This window comes from Numida meleagris, chromosome 3, assembly GCF_002078875.1.
Source record: "Numida meleagris isolate 19003 breed g44 Domestic line chromosome 3, NumMel1.0, whole genome shotgun sequence".
NCBI lineage: Eukaryota > Metazoa > Chordata > Aves > Galliformes > Numididae > Numida > Numida meleagris.
In genome coordinates, this window is record NC_034411.1 from 104807289 (window position 1) to 104820676 (window position 13388).

The following is a 13388-nucleotide window of genomic DNA, read 5'->3' on the forward strand; positions in this document are numbered from 1 at the left end:
TTTTACTGCAGGACAGCTCGTTCTGTTTCTCTTGCTTACCGGTCTGTCTATATCCCTTAGGTTTTCAATATATTACAGTACATCCCTCTCTTAAAACAACAGTTCTCTTTCTGTAGCCCAGCCCTGCGACTGGTACTAGGTGGATATTGCTGTCGTCACTGCATCTATAAAAGCTGTGCATATATCCTTAACAGCTTCTTTGGCCATGGACTAGACTCAAAAATATGCCTGGGATCCTGCCCAATGCAGTATAGGAATACACCCCAGTCAAAGATCTATGCCATTGTGGTTTAGGTTTTACTTGCATGCCTCATGCACTTTGATAATGCTTGTTTCATATGGAGTTTAGTAATACAAACTACTAAATTAGACCATAAACACTTCGGTGCAGAGACAACTGAGTTTTTTAGAGTACCGGACACGTTCTGGTTTAAAACCCAACCAGGGTCACCAGTCATTACTTGTTAGAGCGAGGCATAGCTAGCAGCTTTAAAAGGAATTCCCTCATTAAATTGAAGTTGGTTTTGTCCATGACAGGCCATAAAACCTGAATCTGTGGGGGGGGAATGTTTGCTACTACGCATGTGTGTGTGTTAGCCTTTTTATTTTCAATGGGGAGAGAAAATAGTGTGGGTTGCATATTGGATACATTATCTTAGTATTAAGCTGCCATTCCCAATCTCTTTTGGATAATTGGAACAGAGAATCGCTACTTCTTATCCATCACTTTAAATGAAGGCCTTAGTAAAATAATTTTGGTTGCTGGGAACTACAAATAAGATCCCTCTCTCCAGATTAGTTCTTTTTTGCTCATGAAACTGTTTGAATAGGTCTTAGCACTCTGAGCAGTAGCGAGATACATGTCAGGAGTTTTACAAGCCTTTGGAGAGATTGCTCAGATGTGTTTATAAAGACCTCCCAGGAAGTGTTTTGTGTTGTTGAGACTGGGGAGGATTTAATCAGAATTTTCATTGTTGTATTTTGGTTGTTGGGTTGTTTTTTAAATTCCGCTGATATACTCTGCAACACTGGTAGGAGCGTAGTAGGTTTTACGTTTCCATTGGCATAAAGGTCTGACTAAAAGTTTAGGTCTTATTTCATCAAAGGAGACAGCTGCTGTAAAGGTTTGGACTTAAAGCCAGATTTAGCTGTAGCTATGCCTACTGAACAACTAATATTAACCGTGTAAACTGATGCAGAATAGACTGGATCACAAATTCCCAATCTTTAGCACCAGCTGATTGCTGTGAACTTCTGAACTTTCTTGTGGATATTGTGTAAAGCCCTATGAATCTGAACGTTTTTAATGTTTTAATTTAATAAGGTTCAGTGGACCAGATGTACACCAATTACTGTTGCCTATGGGCCATGGTTTATGACTGTTGGAGCTAAAAAAAAAATTCAGCAACCTGGCAACTTGTCTTTGTTAGTCTCAAGTTACTGTGAAATTGTTCCACCTTGATCTGTTTTGCCTGCACATCTGTACTGCAGTTAATTTCCTTAAAACTGGGAGACTGGTACTGCCAAGGTATCTTTTTTTGTTGTTTTTTGTTTTTTTGTTATTTAAAAAGCTTGATATAAGGAATTCCAGTTTTGTTTCAGAGACTCCAGCTAATCCTAGCTTCGTATTGTTCTTGTATGTCTTTGAAGGATGTAACATTGCCTGTGAAAGATGCCTGTCAAGTTTAAGCCAGAGATGAGCAGAAGGATGAGTACTGCACTATAGCAAACAACCCATCAGGAGAGCAGGGCTTTGCACCACACGCTTCCTTCCTTTGAAGCTCACTGTCAAGTTTGTGGAACCATTGCGTGCTGTAAATATGCCTAGCAGAGAACGGAGTGCATATGGTGAACTGGGGCTCCCCAGGCTTAGGGAAATGCAAATCTTTGGTTTGCACCACTCTGGGCTAATTCAACTTAGCCCTTAAGGCTCCTTCATCTCTAGATGACAGTAATCGCACTGTCCTTGCCAAATGTCACAGAACAATATCCTGCCTGGGACTCTCCTAATGTCCCTTCATACCAAGATCAACTTCATGGGGATCATGGTAGTAATTCATCGCTGCTGAGCTCTGTTGGATTTAACCAAGAGATGTGTGGTGAAAGACTTATTATCCATCATAAAACTTTTCAATTATTGCCTGAGTTGCAGTCATTTACCTTCTGTGCCATAATCTCTCAAATGGAAGATGTAGAACATAGCTGGAACAACAGATCATAAGTGTTGCTTTATTTACTGGGTTTGGCTCTAAGCTACTCATCAGCTTTTGTATTTATGTTGACTGCAGAAGTCTGAATTGGCTGATTTGTGGAGAATAATAAATACACAGATGAAATCCTTCTGACGAGGTTTTCAGTACACTCAGAAAATTTGTGCACCAATTCAGCATTCTGTGCTGTTTGTCATTTTTAAACACGGGATGTTTTGCTCCATGCAAAACTGCATCACGCTGATTTTAATTCAAGATGTCCTTGTCGGTAGTGAAGAATCTTTTGAATTATTTTGAAATGCTATTGTAATGCTTAGTGGTTGATTAGTAACTTAAAGGGCCTAACCTCAGGTAAATTAATTATGTTCTCAAGTGGATAGGAAAAATCTGTTTTCATAAGAGCATGTAATTTTTATTTACATTTGTTCAGCCAATTTGTTGCATCGTGGCTGTATGTGCCCCCCTTCATTAGTCAGCTTGTTGTACAAAGTTAATGGCAGGTCTCAAGGAGAACTGTTGTTTGAGATGTCAGCAGAGAGGATCTTTCTTAGGGAGAGCTATGCGGTGACAAAAAAAAAAACACCTTAATATGGGGTGAGATGAAGGAATGAGGTCAAAATGTGAATTACTGATTTTAGAAAATAAAGCAAAGAAATTGTGCTTTCTTAGGTCACTTGTACTAAGGGGGCCTACAGGAAAGCGGGGAAGGGACTTTTTGTAAGGGCAGGTAGCAGCAGGACAGGGAGAAATGGCTTTAAACTGGAAGGGGGTAGATTTAGACCAGATATCAGGAAGAAATTCTTTACTGTGAGGGTGGTGAGACACTGGGACAGGTTGCCCAGCACGGCTGTGGATGCCCCCTCCCTGGCAGCATTCCAGGCCAGGCTGGATGGGGCTGCGAGCAACCTGGTCTAGAGGGAGGTGTCCCTGCCTACAGCAGGGGCTTGGAACTGGATGATCTTGAAGGTCCCTTCCAACCCAAACCATTCTGTGATTCTGTGCTAGAATTGGAAGATCAGAGCATAAGAAATTCTACTTCTAATCGCTGTTTTAGTTGAAGATAAAATGGAAAACTGTTGAGAAACTTTAAACACAGGCTAGCTGCATCTTCAAAACTCTCTTCTGTAGAAATGTATCATTGTTACTGCTGCAGTTCAAAGTGACAGGCATGAGGTGAAATACAGGCTTTCACTGAAAATTTGTATTTGTTCTTCATGCTTATTTCAAACAAAGGAGTAAAAGAAATCCTCAAATTTGGATTCAGGGTACCTTACTCGTGACAAAGAGCACAGATGGAACATGTTAGGGCTGCTGCAGAAATGCTGATAATTCATTTAGTAATCTTTGTAGTCCGCCTTGAAGTTCAGGCTACGAAATAGTGCTGCCATTGACTAGCCAGGCTTCGCCAGACCTTTCAGAAACCTTCTTGTCTATTCATGTAAATAGACATTTGGCAGTATTTTAAAATGTATGCCCAGTAGATTTTGTAATGCATTTCTTTTTTTCATGTGTTTCTTGTTTAATTCAAACAAGCATCTGACATGAAAGCTAAAGATAAAAGTGTAACATAGTACAATTAGTTTCTGTGAAGTCTGCAGATCACTAATGGAACACATCTCTTCCCCCGGCACGACTGGCATAATACAGGCCATTTTTTGGTCATTTGTGTTGTACATTAAAAGCATCAAATAGAGTGCTGTCATGTGTCTGCGCGCGTGGACATAAAGTTCCTCTGTTTGATGATGCTGGAAATTGTTTCTCTTTCCAAATATGCAAATTAGTAATTGCTGCAATTGGATCAGAGAGATGTAGCACTTGTAAAGTAACCTTTTATGTATTAAGAAAAATAATGCAGAAATTAGATCAGAGACCAGATAAGTATGTATATAAAGGAAAGAAATGTGGTAAGCTGTGCTTCTGTTTCTACCACCGTTATTGTCTAAACTGTGCTTCGTTAATGTGCGTTGCAATTTCTTACCAGCTAATGCCTAGCTCTTTCTGAGCCAATAAGTACAAGTTCAGGAGTATAGTTTAAAAACTGTGTGCTGTGCTTGTGCATGTAAGTCCGAGGAGCCTCTAAGAGGCGGGATTTGTAAGCATATTTAGTGAAAACATCTTCCACCAGTTTCGAATGTGACTGATCTGATGCTCTCGTTTTTTGGAAAGCCAACTTTAAGATGCTAAATAGGAAACTGGGTTTTTGTAGGATTTAGGAGACCTGTATCACGTGCTTTCTTTCTTACCCATTCTATACAGAACATATGGATTCTTTTAAAATCGTAATGTATGCGGTTCTGGATTATTTAAGGTACAGGAATATTTTTGTCTTATTTTAGACTGACAATGTTTTAAAGCAGTATGAGAATGTAACTGAGTTACACAAGATATTGAACATCTTACAATGCCATACAATGCCAAGAAGAATGCATGACAAACCCACGTATAAGGCCCAGTTCCTGTAACAAAGAAGTGCAACACATAAATGCTGCGTGTGGAATCTGGTGTACATGGGGCGTGACTGGAGTTCTGAATTCTCCTGTCCTTCTTGATGATTCATAAAGATGTCCATTTCTCAATATTGCATTTACTGTTCCAAAGCTTTTCTTTAGGACAAATAACAGGGGCTTGAGAGAGAATGGAGGTGATGTTTTTTTCTTTTTTCTTTGTTCTACTGCAGAGTGCTTTAGCCTCCATTAAAGAGTTTAGCTGCATCCAAAGCCATGCTGCTAACTGTACTGGTAAACCACCAACGGCACCAACAGTGCTATTTCCTCCTCTCTCAAAGGCTTCGTACTATGTAAAAACTAAAGGTATTCGGATTGAGCTTTTTCTCAGGACAATTTATAAACAGAAAGCATTTCAAATTGAGATTTATTTCTTCCCCTCCTGCCCTTTCTTTGCCACTGAATACAACGCCATGAATCTTAAAGCTCTTGCTTGTCCGCACGTCCCCTCTTTTTGCCTTTACTGACTGTCATTTTCACTTCAGCTGCAAAAGTTTTAGGTTTGAAAAGTTAAGAATGGAATAGAAAAAGGTGGGGGCAGAAGGAAATGTGAATCTAAAACCTGGATATCGTTGTCATTGGCACCAGCGGAGTAGGAAAAAAACTGTAGATGTTAAAAACAGGAAAAAAAAAAGCAAAAAAGGATAAATTGTTGCATTTTGAAAAAAAAAGAAAAATAAAGTATTCATTTGGGCACAGTGATAAAATTCTCAATTCAAGATCCCTTAGAAAAAATATATTAAGAATCACGTTTCCCATGACCATCTGCATTTAACAAAATACAGCATTTCTGTGGGGAAATATTTCCGTTGTGGCCTCTGGCAGCAAAGACAGCAGCAAAGCAAAACCTCTGCCTGCCATCAAGATCTGCATCCTGGCCTCCTGACTGCCATAGCCTAGGGAGAGCAAATCTCAGGTGGGAACTGGAATGAGTGATAGGAGGTGTTGGAGGCACCTGGATGAAGGAGGGAAAGTTGGAGCGGGGGCAGAAGGGAGGAGCTGGCACCCGATGGATTTAAGGAGGCGAGGAGTGACAGATGAACTTGAGAAAGGCACGTATGTATTTGCAGAGGGCAGAAATGGGTCCGTTAATGAATTTTTTTTCAGGGAGTGATTGAAGTATTGATGATGGGGGAAAAAAGTCAGTGGTGTTGACAGAGATTTCATTGGTACAGCGTGACCCAGGGTGTTTATGGAGCCTCTGTACCTCCGTCTCAGAGCTAAATTACTTCGCAGATGTAAGGCAAACAAGTGATCACTCAGACTGGTCTCCTGTTCTTTATGGCTTCGTGGCCTCAATACTCATTCAGCAATAGGCAGCTGGTTCCGTTTTCTTGGTTTAGAAGTTCCGACACCAGTAAAAACAAACAAAAAAACTTTTAATCTTCTAGCAATGAAATACACTGCCAAGTTAAATAAATGAGACCTGTTAGAGCACCCTCATTTTCTACAGACCTTTTCTCAGCAAAGGAATGATTGTTTGAGAAGAACCCCTGAAACCAAGGAGTTCTGGCTTAGCGTTTCAGTCCACGTGGTTGTTTCTTTATCTACAAATCTCTTTCAGATCACATCCCCCTTGAAGATTAGTCAGCCCCGGTCCTTCCCCTACTTTACAGTTATTTTAACATCTCTGAGGAACTGCCAGCATAGCCACTTTAGCAGCCAATGGCTGTTACGCTGCTTTTTTTTTTTATTGACATTCAATTTTGGGGGTTGACAGACAGTAAATACTAAGACTTCTCTTTACTGTTCTACAGTAATTTGTCCTACAGTTGTAAACAAGTCACTCTTCTCCTGCCTTCTGCTAAACAAAACTCACCATTTTTGAAAGAGACTGAGCTAACAGAAGATTGCCCCATTTTGTGTTAGCTATGGCTGTCTGAATGGATATTACCATACATATTTTTTATTTATTTTCAAGGCAAAGGAAACACTTATTTCTGAAAATGCTAGTTTTTGTATCTTGTTTTTAATGGTGGTTCTATTGAATTTCCGGAAATAATTTTTACAAATACATTCTTTTATCCATATAGACATGCCACGTAAGCCTAGAGTGAAATGATATTTATAAACTTAAAGCTGTCCTCTTGAACTGTAACAAACAAACAAGCTTTTAGATGTGGAGAACAGTAATTATTCCAAATACTCTTAACATTTTTATTCTCTATTTTCTTTCTCTCTTTGGTAGACACCTTGCATTTCCAAGACTGAAAATCAGCCTCAAGGACTTGCAACTAGCGTTAGGTGGGGACAGACACCCATCAATCAGTCTACACCTTGGGACACTGATGAGCCACCATCTAAACAGATGAGGGAGAATGAAAACCCAGGTATGTTTGTAATCTTATTTGTAATTCTACAAGGGAAAATCATTCAAAGCAAATTCAATGCAGTATCTCCATTTACCTCTGTAAATTAGACTTCATTGTGAGCCCTTTCTGTATTCTTCAGCAGGGTTTTTCTCTCATTGTAAAGACCCCTCAAGTTTCTTATGTGCTGAGACTAATATAAATGTATTAAGATGCCTGCAAGTTCATTAAAGTGTTGTTTTCCCCCTCCTTCTCTGCCTTCACTAGAGGAAAAGGCACTCTGTAATACTTTAAGACCTCTTTTATGTCCAGAACTACCTGAAATGATTTCCAGCTTCCAGACACATATCATACATTGTGCTACTTTGCCAGACGCCTAATTACAATCTCTTTGTAGTGGCTGGAGCACCATTATTATACACACAGAGTGTTTGTCAGGGAGCCATGAAAGCACGGTGGGGAAAGAGGTTAATTTTCTTGGAAGCATGTGCTTAAGCTGCATAAAGCGCAAAACACATAAAACCGTAAACACGCTGCATGTCACCTGATGAGTATTTTAACAATTGCACTCACATCACTATAGCAATTTTATGCACTTACTGGGTTGGAATAGTTCCAGGTATTGAGCCACTTCAGATACTGTAAAGGATAAGAGCGTGGCTCTGTGGTGACTTGTGCGGACGCGGTAGTACAGCGGGAGGCCTGGGGTGGTTTTGTACCTGTCCCCCAGTGCCAACCCACCGCCATTGCCCACCTTCCTTCGTGCCACAGGTGCAGCGCCCTGGGTCACCACGGTGGCGGCCGGCAGCCAGCCCGCCCTCATCACGCACTCCTACGGGATGACGCAGCCACCCACCTTCAGCCCGGCCGCAAACGTCCAGGCCCCCGTCATCGGCGTCACACCTTCCCTCCCTCCACACGTTACTCCCCAGCTCCCACTGATGCCGGCCCACTACCAGCTCCAGCCGCAGCCCTCCCAGCCCCTCAGCAACATGGTGGTCAACCTCCAGAGCCAGCCCTTGTACACCAACAGCCAGCCCCTCAGCATGTCCTCCATGAGCGGCGTGGGCCCGGTAGCCCACCCGAGCCCTGGGGTGGTGGGTAATGGCCACCTGGCCTGCCCCATGCTGCCACCGCCGCCTCCAGCCCTGCCCTCAGCCGCTTTGCCCAGTAACGCACCCGCCACCAACGGGCAGGTGGCCGCCCCGCTGCCTCCCAACGCGGCGGCGGGGCCGGACAACACGAACGGGGTGCAGATGCTGCGGACGATCGGCGTGGGGAAGTACGAGTTCACGGACCCCTGGCACCCCAAAGGTAAGGCGGGCCGGCTCGGCCCTGTGGGGCGCGAGGGCACGGAGGGTGGCAGGCTCAGGATAGCAGCCACGTAGGCCTCCCTGCTGCTCTCCTCGGCTCCGCCGGCCCAGCTCTGGCATCTGTCCCATGGCTTTTCTTTAATGCATAGCTTTGATGAATTAATGACGATGAAAAGTGGTGCTTTAGAAAGGGGAGGACGAACTGCGGGTGTCTTTTGTAGGCAGTAACAGTTTTCAAGATGCATCACATAAGCTGGTGCTCCCAGTCTCAAGGTGCATTAGGCAGACATCATCCCTCTCCTTTAAAAATGGTTATGTTTACGTCAGACCGCTGTCCTCTTGGCCTCAATTGTGTGTTAGTCACACTACTAGACTTTTTCAGCCTTTGCCTTCTTCCCCCCTCCAGTAAGAGCCCAAACCTAGTGCAGGCAACCCTACTGAGTGACGGTGAACAACCGAAAACGTTCAGTGTAAGGGTAAAACTCATCATTACCAGCTTCATTGGGCTCAAATGCTACAAAAAAAACGTGAATTGTCATGAGCATTCTTGAAAGGTTGACCTTTTCAGATAAGTGCTTTCTAAATGAGGCACGTTGTTGGGTCACGGTGGAGTGTTATTTCCGAGTGTCTTACCCTAGACACTTTAAAAATTACTGTCTGTGCACTCAGTTTCTAATTTCGTTTGTGGAGTTTGCCCTGCCTCCCTTAAAAATCATGACTGCGTCACATGTGAAGGTAAAGTAAAATGTAGCTTACAAAAGTATAAATGCAGGCCTATCACCAAAATCAATTAAATTGATTTCAAAAAAGCCACCCCAAAGGCTTCATTAAGTCTGTGATATTTTATGTATACATTTGTATTCAGACACAATCCATGGATAAATTATTTACTTGCCACAAGCTATTAAGTTCTGTTGTGTAGCTCTGTATTAAAGACAAGGAATCTCTATTAAAAATGATTACTCCAATAACTCTTCCCGCTCATTACTTAAATTATACTTTGGTATGTGCAAATCCATACCGAATGTTTCTTGAAAAGGAGCTAAGGTTGAAAGCTCAGAGTACTTTTCTCAAGTGAAATATTTGGACTGCTTTTAAGTTTTTAACTTTGAGCCCCAAACACCTGCAAGGTGGTGATCTTCTGAATTTTTCTTCTCTTTAAGACCTAGATGGGCTTTAAGTGGTACGAGTGCAGGCAGGTAATCAAAAATTCACCAACGGCTGCTTTTTAAGAGTTTTGCTAATTCTTTCCCTTTAAAAGAAATCAAAATTCACAAAAGCAATCTGTCAGTTTAGGTTTATAAGTTACAGACCTTTGATTTTGTAGAAGGAGAAAGGGCAGAGATTTATACTCCAGCCCTGGTAGAATGAGCTGCTGGATGTCTCTTTTCTCCGTGGAAGCTATTTGTCTTCTGAAGGCATCATCTCCGCTTTTCTTAGCCACCTATCCCAATTTACTGCACTAGGTACTCGGATACATGATCAAATTAGCACAATTTAAAGGATTACTTGGTGTCATTGGAGACGTGCAAATACACAATACAGGGAAAAACACATAAGCTTAAACCACTTTCACTGTGGTAATTTGATCACGTATCTAGAGCTCTAGTGACGCTAACCTAGTGAGACAAATGAGCGTGTCAGTGACTGCACACTTGAGGTGAGGAATACTCTTAAACGCCTTGCATACTTTGGGCCAGTAGCATTGGCTGTTATTTACGCTTCCTACATCAATTAACCTTCAGCCTATCTCTCGCTAGCAGGTGAAGTAAACTTCAGTTCAAAGCCCAAGAAAAAAAATTGTAAAATATCTAATCAGTCTTTTAATATTTGATTTGCAAAGTCTTAATCAGCATTCTTGCTTAAAGTGCTGCAAACCGTAGTCTGGTCTAATTGTCCAAGCACTGGGGAAATTGAGCTTTGCTTGACAGCGTGAGAGGCAGCAGTCAGCCAACGAGCTGTTCATTAAGGTGAGGAAGAGTTATAAGAATATGCTGGGCATGCCAGGCCTAGCTCTGGTCTAATGTTTGGAAACTTTTGCACCTAGGAGAGGCTCATAAGAATATTGAAAGAAGCAGTATTTCTAAGCCATGACAACTGCTGACTTATTAGCCATACTTTAGCTTATAAATTGCAGGCTAGACAGCTGTTTTCCCAGGGATTTATGACCATCATCTTTTGAGTTATTCCTGGTAGAAGTTAAAAAACAAACATAAGATAACGAGCACATATAAATGTCTCATAAACAGGACTTACTTTAAAAAGTAAAAGTCATCTCCTCCTAAGTCCTAAAAGTGCTTAATTCCAAACCTATAATTATTCTTGTCAATGCTAGTATCAGAGAAGGTACGACTTGGACTTGGTTTCTTTTTGAATCATCTTAGGATGGGGAAATAATCAGGAAAGGGAAGACAACTAGGTGTCTAACCTTAGCTTGAAATCTTGCTAGGGTAAGATTTTTAGTATAAACTCTATAGATTTCAATGTGACTCAATTTTCATTATTTTTTTTTTTTGTTTAAATTTCTGCCCTTAGGGATTTCAGTCTCTAAAGCTCAACTGATTTCACAGTCTTACATGATAGACAGCATTCTCTCCAGGAAGAAATGGTTACTATAAGACAGTGCTGAGCTATTCAAATACACAAGTTCAAACTAATTCTCTCCTAGTTTCATTTAAATATCCTCTGTCTTTCTCAGGGAGTCTTGGCCACTGTTATAATACGAGCTACTGCTAATGGCCCTAAGGTCTTTCTCATTATCCTGAGATACGCGGTATTATTTTTTAACTTGACAATCCAGTTTTGTACAGGTTTGAATAATTACCCAGCTATACCTTAAGTGAAAGAGCAGTACTTGCTGGTTAATATGATAAGATTTCTTGTATTTTTAGACTTTATCTGGGAACTGACTTGAAACTTCATGTATTATTTCCCATAATTGCATTTGTTGAGGCCATATTATACTGTATTTGTTCAGAATGAGGTTTCTTATTTGGCTGCTTCTGAATAAAAGTAAATTAATGAGTTGCCAAAAGTTAAAGGCGTGGCCAGTATGATGTCTTATTTGCAATAGGTCAAGAGATCTCACTTATATGACTGAGAGTCATTTCTGTGACTCTGCAAATAGTGTATTTTGATATCAGTAATCATGATATAGAACAGATATGCCCTTCTCTTTACTGTGTCAGAGCTAATTCTCACCTAATTCCATTGAAAGTACTTGCAAGAAAATTTTTGCACGGATTAGAGCATCTTCTTCATCTGGATGGGTGATATTCTGCAATGGGATTCTTTATTGGCTCTATAATATGTTAAATATGAATGTTTAGCTACACAGTCCATTTATTTAGTGAATTTATATAAAAGACACATTATAGGAGACATAAATAATGTTTCAAAGTAATTATTGCTTTTAACAGTCTGTAGAGCTGCCTTATGAAATGCATGGGATCTCTTACTATACACATTTAACAACGGTTTTGAGATGTTTCAGCCTTGGATTGTAATCTTCGAAGATATTCCGTTGTGACGATGCTTAGCAAAGACCCGCTGTAGTTAGCATAGCCAAATTTCTATGTGATTTCTTTAGAAAACAGAGTGGCAAAGAATATTCAGACATAATTTCAGTATCTTAAGGCTACATGATGTGCCAGCATTAGCTGTCACTTGCACAAGGTGCCTGCAGGGGAGAGTGAGAAAGGCGTTGTCCCTTCAGCTTCCAACATGAGGTTCCCCATGTCATGGTGCAGTAACAAAGAGCAACATCTATCTACCTGCCAGTCCAGTTGAGCCAACGTGGAGAAAAATTAATGCATGATAAAGGGCTAGAAGAGATTGGTTCTTCTGCAGAAATAAATGAGTAGCTGAGATTTAGTCCTTGACTTTTTCATGAGGCAGTATGATTCTTTATTTCCAAGACTTGTAGTAAATCCAAACTTCAACCCCTAGTGGATAGCCCAGCTGTATGTAGGATATAAATGGTCTAGCTTGAACTCTGAGATCTATTATATGTTCAAAAAGGTACTTTCGTCATAAATTCAATATACCTTGAAGCATGGGTACAAACAGAAAGAATGAGAAAAACAGTTTTTTATTGCAGTGCATTCTCCTGCAGTGTAAAATTAGCCATGGACATTGTGAGTTTTAATTTGTGGATCTTCATGGATAACACTGACATTTGTTTCCATAATATTTTTTCTTCTATAATTTTTTGATTTGCAGTCCTTAACTAGTGGGAAACAAAATCAGATGCTAATTAGTGTTCATACTGTAATGAATGTAGAAACATAACAGTATCAAAAATAAAATTGGAATGTTAATTCTTGTAACACTAATTCCTTAACACTTCCTTTTCAAGCATCACCAAATATCATGAACTAAATGATAACAAAACTACAAACAAATACTGTTGCATCATCACTTATTGATTGCGCTTTTCACACTTGACTTTATTGCATTGGAATTCTCATTAGTCCGCAGACAATATTTGCTTTCCTTAATCATGGATAGTAACAAGGCAGACGACAACATTTTGTCAATAGCCTTCAACTGTTTTTTCCTCAAAAGGTTGAATTTTCAAAAGGACTCCAGCTTGCTCTACAGTTCTGTGGGTGTACATAGTTTTAGACAGTAATGCAAGAGATGGGGGGAATTCAAAGTGCAAAGTGGCATTTGGAATTCTAATAACATTAATTAAAGAATATGTTGTGATAAACACGTTAGAAAGTCTGTTTTCAATTCTTAGCTTTGCAGTAGAACACGCAGTCTATGTAACCTTAGGAAAATTTGCCCTATTTTTGTATCCATATATACAGGTAGATAAATAGGTAGATAACATACAGTTAAATACATAAAATTACGTAGGCTACTCCAAAATTAATGTCTCCTATTTTATTATGTTGGCCCACGACATCGGAGGCAGAAGTGGGTGGTATGGCAGTAGAGGTTGAACCTTCCCACTGATATTCCATTCAATGGAACAGCAGCAGAGGGGCAGACTGACAAAATGGCATCTGACATGGAAGCGCATATGAAGCAAAAGTGTGGATTGAA

General features: G+C 40.5%; 1 protein-coding gene across 2 annotated transcripts in view; it reads left to right on the forward strand.

Annotated features, from left to right (window-relative positions):
* The window catches only part of KLHL29 (kelch like family member 29), a 395213-nt gene that overhangs the window by 247305 nt on the left and 134520 nt on the right, over positions 1-13388 (forward strand). For both annotated transcript variants that reach the window (XM_021391022.1, XM_021391023.1), the window contains 2 exons: positions 6903-7044; positions 7795-8337. In XM_021391022.1, coding sequence (XP_021246697.1) covers positions 6903-7044; positions 7795-8337 — 685 coding nt within the window. The remainder of the gene's footprint in view (positions 1-6902; positions 7045-7794; positions 8338-13388) is intronic.